We start from the raw sequence: 8222 nt of genomic DNA on the forward strand, positions 1-8222 counted from the left end.
TTTTTCTACTTCCAATTTAAAAAAGAAAAATATTTATTTTTGTACGCATGTGTAGGAAAGCTAGTTAACAATAGTGGGTGAAACTGGTTAGGTCGATGCTACATGTGGGGCTGTGTCCCCACATAATTTGGATGAACAAGATTTACACACATATGTGATTTTAAAAAAATTAGTGGACTCCATGTATGTGTGGCTAAATTTGGACCCTTGATTCTATCATGGGGTAGTGCTCTTACATGTAGGATGGAATGAACCGGTGAAACTTCGTGTCCAGATACATTTTCAGGGAGAAAGTAAAAATTGTAAAATGGAGATCAAATATGTGTATCGAAGAAGGGTGAAAGGGGAGCGGCCCCCATGTTATTTAATCAAGATTTTGTCATTTACTTCAGGTAAAAAAAAATAAAGGTCCATTTTTAAACCAGTCCTCCTTTCCCATTGATTAATATGTTTTCTGTAATTTTTTTAAAAAGATTTAATGATTTTTTTCAATTAAAAATTATATAATTATTATTATTATTTTTATTATTCCCGACCGTTCCGTAACTAGAACCACCACCTCCTCGACGTTCTCTGCGACGGCCACGGGAAACATGTTGCATGTCGTGGTTTACTTCCAGTTCACTGAGCAAACTCCTTCTGCTGCTTGAATCCAGGGGTTCATGAAGATTCCAACGAGGGTTTCGAAGGAGCAAAGAATGAAGATCGGGACGATGGTTTAATTCAACTTTTCACCTTTTTAAAAAAATTAAAAAGAATCCTACATCTGTGCATTGCTCGTTTTTCGCTTATGTTTCGTGTTGGTTTGATTTTGGATTGTTACTTCTTCACATAAATGCGGGCTTGTTCTGTTTCTTTTTGAATCGATTTGTGGTGCTGATGTGTGATTTCCTCTTTGTCTTTGAATCGATTTAATCGCTCACTGTTTCATCGTCTTACTTTTGAGTTAATTAAAGGGCTTGCTTAGCAAAATCTCTAAATTTTATTTTTCCTGTTTTTGTTTGTTAAGAAGATACAACGCCGTGGACTCGTGATCTATGTGGTTGTTTCAGATGGGTCTTCCATTGAAAGGATTCCGAACGAGTGCCCAAATAGACGTGCATACCTTCATAGAAAATGTAAACAAAAAAGATCTGTCTCAAGTGATTGGAATGATGTCTCCCACAACTTTCGTTCTCTTGGGCTACCAAGGAGACTTCCGAGGATAAAATCTGCCCTACGGGGAAGGTTGTATGACAACGTGTTCGATCGCTATTTCCGGTATGGTTTTATCAATTTACAATGCCATTGAGTCCAAGATATATATATAGTTTTGCGAAAATTTGGTGATTTTGTAGGAGAATATGGATGGATACTCCAGAAGAGAAAAGGGACCGGTGCACATACTTAAACTGTCTATGGTTTTGCATGTACAATAACGAATGTTTTAGAGATAGGGTACTGACTTGGATCAAGAAGGAGAACATATTTTCGAAAACATATGTTTTTGTTCCCATTGTCATGTGGTATGCAACCTTCTTACAACAAAACCTTGCATTGCCTGCCTGCCCTTAAGGGCATCCCATTCGGTACGGACTAATCAATGCACTATTTTATTAGGTCTCACTGGTATCTCTTGATCATGTGTCACTTTGGTGAAAGCCTGAAATCCGGAACCAGGACTCCATGTATGCTGCTGCTCGACTCGCTGCGTGCGTTGGATCCTATGAGACTCGAGCCCCTTATACGAAGGTACTTTTGAGTATGGATGATACTTTAAAATGCCCACTTTATGTTTCATGATTCACTTAAAATGCTTTTACAATTCACAGTTTCGTCGTGGACATATTCGAAACACAGGATAGACATGAGAACATAAAGCTGATTAATGACATTCCCCTTTTGGTTCCCGAGGTAGCAATGTCCTCGAGTATGAACGTTTATAAATGACTTAAAACTGTTATACGTTCTCTGTTTCTTAAAAAAAAATTGAAATTCAGGTTCCACAGCAGAGAAATGGTGAGGAATGTGGTGTTTTTGTTCTGTACTATACACATCTTTTCATGGAGAGTGCTCCTCAAGAGTTGAGCATCAATAAAGGCTACCCTTACTTTGTGAGTTAAATGTTTTATTTCTTCACTTTGTCCATTGATGCAAGCTCGCGAATCATGTCGTAACATGGTGGCGCTACGTTGTTTGTTGTTGCTGGTTCGACGCAGATGAGAAACGATTGGTTCGGCGAGGAGGAGTTAGAGGGTTTTTATGAAAAGTTGGAGTCGCTCGAAATTGAGTCTAGCGATGAGGAGGAATGACATCTTCTAGTTAACGTGCATACATACACATAGTGTTGTTTTTGTTGTCATTTGTAAACTGCAAGAATTCTTGACTGCAATATTGAAGTGTGGGTACAAATTCTCAGTTTCACATCAATTACCATTGAGACACTTTAAGTGTAGCACTCTACTTCAAAAATTGCTTGCTTGAATCTCGTGTTGAGTTGTGTAGTGAAAAAAACATTTACGAATGAGAGAGACCTCGAAGCCATATTAAATAAAAATCCTTCTTCCTTTAAAAAAAATCAACAATACAATATCTGTCCTGAGACTCAAGACTCTGTTTATTTGCCTGTGATGTAAAAACCCCAATCGATCCCTAATGTTAACAAAATATCTATTCAACTACCATTTATTCTGTTTTATTAAGACATTCGTATGCTGGACCATGAAATAGTATCAAACCCGATTTAAGTATATAAAATTATTATTATCGTGTAATTAAATATTCGAGGATGAGATTTTCTGAAAGTATGAATTCGAACATAAGTTTAAAATTAATTATTTAATGGATTTATTTTAATTCTTTCGAATATTTGATGGGAGAAGATCTAATCAAGATTAGACATCATGAACAAATAGAGACATATCAGAGCCTAAGATAAGTTTATGAATCAAGATAACATGTTCCTAAAAATAGTATCAGATTCATCTAAACTCTCCGGAGATCTTTGAGAGATACAAAAGATGGTATAGTATGACAATCAGTTATACTATATATCACGTAAAATTTAAAAAATCTTTGGAAAAAAAAGAAAAAATTATTGGAACACTAAAGATATTCAAACAAAAATCCAAAATCTAGAACAACAACACAGTTCTAGTAAAAGAATCTCGGAAGGAAAATTATTACTATCATTTGGTATCGATCTCTTGTTATATAAGGCAATATAAAATTATTATTCGATAATTTGATATGATTAAAATAATTATTGTGTTGATTAATTAAAATAATTAATTATGTCAATAAATTTAAAAATATGTTAAAAATAAATATTTTAAAATATCAGATATTTAAACAATATAAAATACATAAAAATTTAAAAAGCACAATATTACTAAATAAATACAAATAATAACTAAGCTCAAATTACTATTTTCAGTATCATATTACACAATACATATTTATATATATGCTTACCAAAGGAAGAAAGAACAAACCATCCACAAACCCTCTGCCCGACGCCCTCCTCTTCCAGCTACTGCCGCCGCAGAGTCGAGCCACCAACTGCCGGAGATGAAGCTTAAAACCCAAAAACCTATTTCCCCAAGCTCTATGTTCCGTTCCTGTTCTGAAATCGGAAGAAAACAGAGCATTCAATCACGGTTGGCGGCTCTGTCTCAGTGTGTGCTTCTTGGTTCGATTTTTGCTTCGTTCTTTGGTTGATTTGTGGCGTATTGAGTAAGGATCAAAGTCCTTTATGTTTTCCAGCCATGTTCCCCAGCGTGAACAGGAGCTCCGACGACATTTTCCGATAATGTTCCAACTGCTGCACCACCACGAGGAGTCTAGCTGCTCATTAGCTAGAATTTATTCCATTCAAAAGAAACAAACATTACCATGAACAAAAATTTTAAAAATCAAGGTTGCAATGTACGCATATATCAATAGTTGTTGTGCAACAAAATGCAACCAAAACATTAGTTTGAAACTATTACCAGTCTCAAAATACAAAACCGACTTTGAACAACTATCAAATTTTCTTCAAAATCCTAAGATGATTGAATATTCACAAGACCGAATAAATTCAACAATAACAACAAATAATTTAATTAATTTAACTATAAGTCAAAAAATTCTCAATGTTGAATATTATTGTCACAATTAATATCTAACAAAGCTAAAATAATGCAACTATTTCTAAAAATTACTAAAATTGAATTTATTTAGTAAATATTCAACATAACGATTTAATTACTAGAATTTTGTTACAGTATTCCCAATATTATATTAGAATTCATGGTGATGTTTGTTCCGATAATGTTTGTATCTCCTTTTTTTTATTGATTTCTGAATTTTCTTTTTTGAGGATAATTTCTGAAATTTCAAAAGGCTCGTCCAAGGAAAATACTTTTGATTACGGGTCATGACTAATGAATTAATATTTGTTTATACCAACGCGGACATTAAATTCTTCTTGCATACAATTACCAATCAGAAATCTTTTTGTTCCAATAAGAAAATATTTGAATTGATAGAAAAAATTGTATGCATCAGTTTCAATCCGATAATGCGATATTTATAAACTAGTTTGGTATACAAGGTTGCATCCTTCAACATCATTAATACATGACAAAACTTGTGTGAGACGGTCTCACGAGTCGTATTTTGTGAGATAGATATCTTATTTGGATCATCCATGAAAAAATATTACTTTTTTATGCTAAGAGTATTATTATTTATTGTGAATATCGGTAAGGTTGATCCGTCTCACAAATAAAAATTCGTGAGACAATCTCACAAGAGACTTATCGAACATATCTTTCTATGTTCCTATTTCCTATGATTCCATAACTACAAAATCAGTAAGAATATCATATAAAAACTTGTGAAAGTATCTGTGCATTCATACTCTCCATATGGAAAAGAAAACGTAAGTGCAAAAGAAAGAGTACTTAAACCAATTGACTTTTGATCTTAAGAGTGAAACCCCAAGACCCAGATAATCTTGAGAAATTAAATTATTTTAGATTTAGATAAAACACTCGAACCGTTGAATAAAAAAAAAATAAAACAAAACATAGAACCAGTTCAATGCATAGATTAATTGTTTAACTCAAGCCAAAACCCTAAAAGGGAAACCAGAAAAAACAAATAAAAGTAACCCATCACTGTACCTCACAGACCTACGGAATTCAACACTTTGAGGAAGGATCTTCATTTTCTTCTTTAGGCAACTCATTAAGATCAAAATCCAAGATTTTAGTAGCAGATTGTGTCTTCTGCTCCGGCATATTACCAGACCAATGGTGTCTCTGGTGACCTCCGAGAGCTTGGCCAGATGGGAATTTCTCGAAACATATCTTACATGTGTGTGTTCTTTCATCACCAACTGATTCTGGGGTTGCTGCAATATTTTCTCACTCGAAGCAATTTTGCCAGTTTCTTGATGACATGTATGGTGATATATTGCTTCTTACGTCTGTGATCAATGGCGTTGTAGATTACCATCTTGAACTTGTTGTGACTCGATTTGTGGCCACCCAATGCCAAGTGACTCGAAAACGCTTTGCTGCAGAAACTGCAAGCGTATATTTTGGGGGTATTCGGTGCCGCAGGAGAAGAGGTACCCGGTTTTTGATATCCGCGGGTTGATCATCTGTACTTCCCTCCCGCACCCTGGATGAAGTTGAATTCCTGATATCGATCTCTGGTTCTCTGGTTTCTCCATCATGATCCGTGTCCGTATTTTTTGGATAATCCACCCCAGAATCAGTTTTTTGAATCTTATTATCACCCCTTCCAGGCCCATTCTCAGTTTCCTCTAATTTTCGCTTCAACTTTTCAGAATCATCACCGGACCCTAACTTCTTCCCCTTCTCCTTCTCCTTCTCCTTTTCCTTCTCCTCCTCCCCAGAACTCGAACCTCGACAAGAATCAAGAAGATCAGGCTTGTACACTTGCTTCAGAACCCAAAACTTGCGGATAATGATTGTTATCCTGATCGCGACTCGAAACGCCCGGAGAATCAAGAACAGGCGGCGGCCATATCTGTTGGCGAATGGTTCTAGTTTTCACAGGAATGGGTTTCAGATACTTGGATAACTCAACCATTGAAGGCCGCGAATCAATATTTTCGCCTGCTACGATATTTTTCGGACTCTTGAGTCTCCCTTCAATCATTCGCAGAAATCTTTTACCAGTTGCAAAGTATCCTAATTCAAGTCGAAGAAGCAATTTAAAGTTTTGATCGAATTATAAGGAAACAAAAGAAGTTCTCATTCATTAATAGGCAATGAATCCATCTGCTACCCCCGAAACGTTCCTTTTTAAATTATATAGCTATAATAATATTTTTGGAAAATTAGTTATTTCTCCTCGTTATTTGCGGAATTTTACCTATTGAATTCCTGATTGATAATAATAAAATAAAAATAATAAAATAACAATAATTAGTTACTTATCAGTGAAGTACTAAATAATCAGAAATCTTTTAGCTCAAGTAATTGCATCTAGATGGATTGTCCATAGTCTATTTTTCGTCCAAGAAACTTTAAATTTGCAGTTTTACTCCAATAAATTGTTCCCTATTTTCATTTTATAAGCCGGACATGATAGCAAGTTTCAGTGTTATATCATAATTTTCGACATCATATCAATAGTCCAACGAAAAAAAGTTTAAACGAATACACTGACCTACTTATATCACTAAAACTGCAATTTGGAATATTTTGGACAACATTAATAGAACAAAATAGAATTTAACATTTCATGAACATTCCAGAAAAACTTTGATAATAGGATTGTTCAAAACAGTTGTGTTCAAGTTGTTCAAAAAATCTACCGTATGAAACAGTGAATCGAGAAAACAAATGAAATAAAAATATATATTTCGTAATTCAAAAAATATACATATTAAATAAACAAACCTTTGAATTGGGTAGAAATCTCAGAAAATATACGAGTAATTGATCAGTGATGTATGTATATATACAATTATATATGGCAAAAACTTGTGTGAGACGGTCTCACGGGTCGTATTTGTGAGACGGATCTCTTATTTGGGTCATCCATGAAAAAATATTATTTTTTATGCTAAAAGTATACATTTTATTGTGAATATCGGTTATTTGGGTTATTCATGAGACCGTCTCACAAGAGACCTACTCATTATATATGTGTGTGTGTGTGTGTGTGTGTGTGTGTGATGGTGAAGAGTGGAGAAGGAAGAAGCTCTTTCTTTACAGGAAGAAATTGTGAATTAGTTTGTGTTTTTGTGTATATACATTCATTCATTTTTTTTTTTTGACAGAAAAACTTGTAATTTTATTCAAACAAAGTAAGATACTCGATTATAAGCTTTACTAACCAAACAGGAAACTCTCCACAAATCCACACGAAAGGTGAGGGAGATGAAATAGCAAAAGAGGCTAACGAGTGCGCAACACCATTTGCGGTGCGCAAGACATGTTCTCATTCTAATGGGCATGAGTTGCCAATAATTCCTAATCTTGTTGGAAAGGCCCCAGTGTATCCAAAGTCCTCTGCTGGACTAGTGAGTCGCTTGCACTGCCATCAGAGAATCCGATGTAATCTGGTTTATCCTCAAATTTTGAGTCTGAGTCATTTGAAATCCTTCCTCAATTGCAATAAGTTCAGCGGCTACTATAGATGGTGGTTTAGTACATTTGCTTCCCAAAAGCTAGCAATGTCTGGCCCTCGTGATTTCGCACAACACCGCCGATGCATATCGATTGGAATTGACATTATAAGCTGCATCTACTCCAAACGCAATTGGTGATTGGTGGTGCTATCCATCAACTCGGTGATGATATATGTTCTCTCTTCTGCTTGCTGAAATTAGCATGGTTGTTCTCAGCCTCCTTGGTAACCGCAGAGCATGGGCTCGCCCCATTCGACATTAAGCCCTTCTTCTTAGAATCATTGTTATGTAGCTGTTCTACAGTCTCTCCATCCATACTGCAGAAGTTCTTGTGGCAAAGAATTCAAATATCCTTTCTGTTAAGGGTTGCTCTTCATCCCATATAAAGTAATATCAAACACCTCCATCATTCCGTACTATCTTTAGGAAATGGCCAATAACTAGTTATCTTTCCCAGCAACATTCTGACGCTTGGGCATGAGAACAAAGACGGGACTAGATGATGTCATAAGCCAGTGGCATATGGACATGTTCCAATGGTAGGGATACTGATTGTACCAGCAGATTACCATGATTAGGGATTATA

General features: G+C 35.3%; 1 protein-coding gene across 2 annotated transcripts; it reads left to right on the forward strand.

Annotated features, from left to right (window-relative positions):
* The first annotated feature begins 597 nt into the window (after positions 1-597).
* LOC142535326 (putative ubiquitin-like-specific protease 2A) lies at positions 598-2117 on the forward strand. 2 transcript variants are annotated; one of them, XM_075641747.1, is made up of 6 exons: positions 598-716; positions 1053-1260; positions 1338-1505; positions 1600-1731; positions 1812-1893; positions 1980-2117. In XM_075641747.1, exons 3-6 carry the CDS (start codon positions 1348-1350, stop codon positions 2100-2102), a joined length of 495 nt encoding a protein of 164 aa, XP_075497862.1. In that variant the 5' UTR covers positions 598-716; positions 1053-1260; positions 1338-1347; the 3' UTR covers positions 2103-2117. The 2 variants fall into 2 exon arrangements, with proteins under 2 accessions (XP_075497862.1, XP_075497860.1); XM_075641745.1 differs by lacking the exon at positions 598-716 and having other exon boundaries at positions 740-1260.
* The last annotated feature ends 6105 nt before the right edge of the window (positions 2118-8222 follow it).

Source organism: Primulina tabacum, unplaced genomic scaffold (genome assembly GCF_025594145.1).
Source record: "Primulina tabacum isolate GXHZ01 unplaced genomic scaffold, ASM2559414v2 Contig937, whole genome shotgun sequence".
Lineage (NCBI taxonomy): Eukaryota > Viridiplantae > Streptophyta > Magnoliopsida > Lamiales > Gesneriaceae > Primulina > Primulina tabacum.

Excerpts from the sequence above, each read along its gene's own strand:
- LOC142535326 (XM_075641747.1), top strand. The coding sequence starts at position 1,348 with ATGGATACTCCAGAAGAGAAAAGGGACCGGTGCACATACTTAAACTGT. Across the intron at positions 1,506-1,599 it reads TTTGTTCCCATTGTCATGTG|GTCTCACTGGTATCTCTTGA; the intron begins GTATGCAACCTT and ends CTATTTTATTAG. Across the intron at positions 1,732-1,811 it reads CTCGAGCCCCTTATACGAAG|TTTCGTCGTGGACATATTCG; the intron begins GTACTTTTGAGT and ends TACAATTCACAG.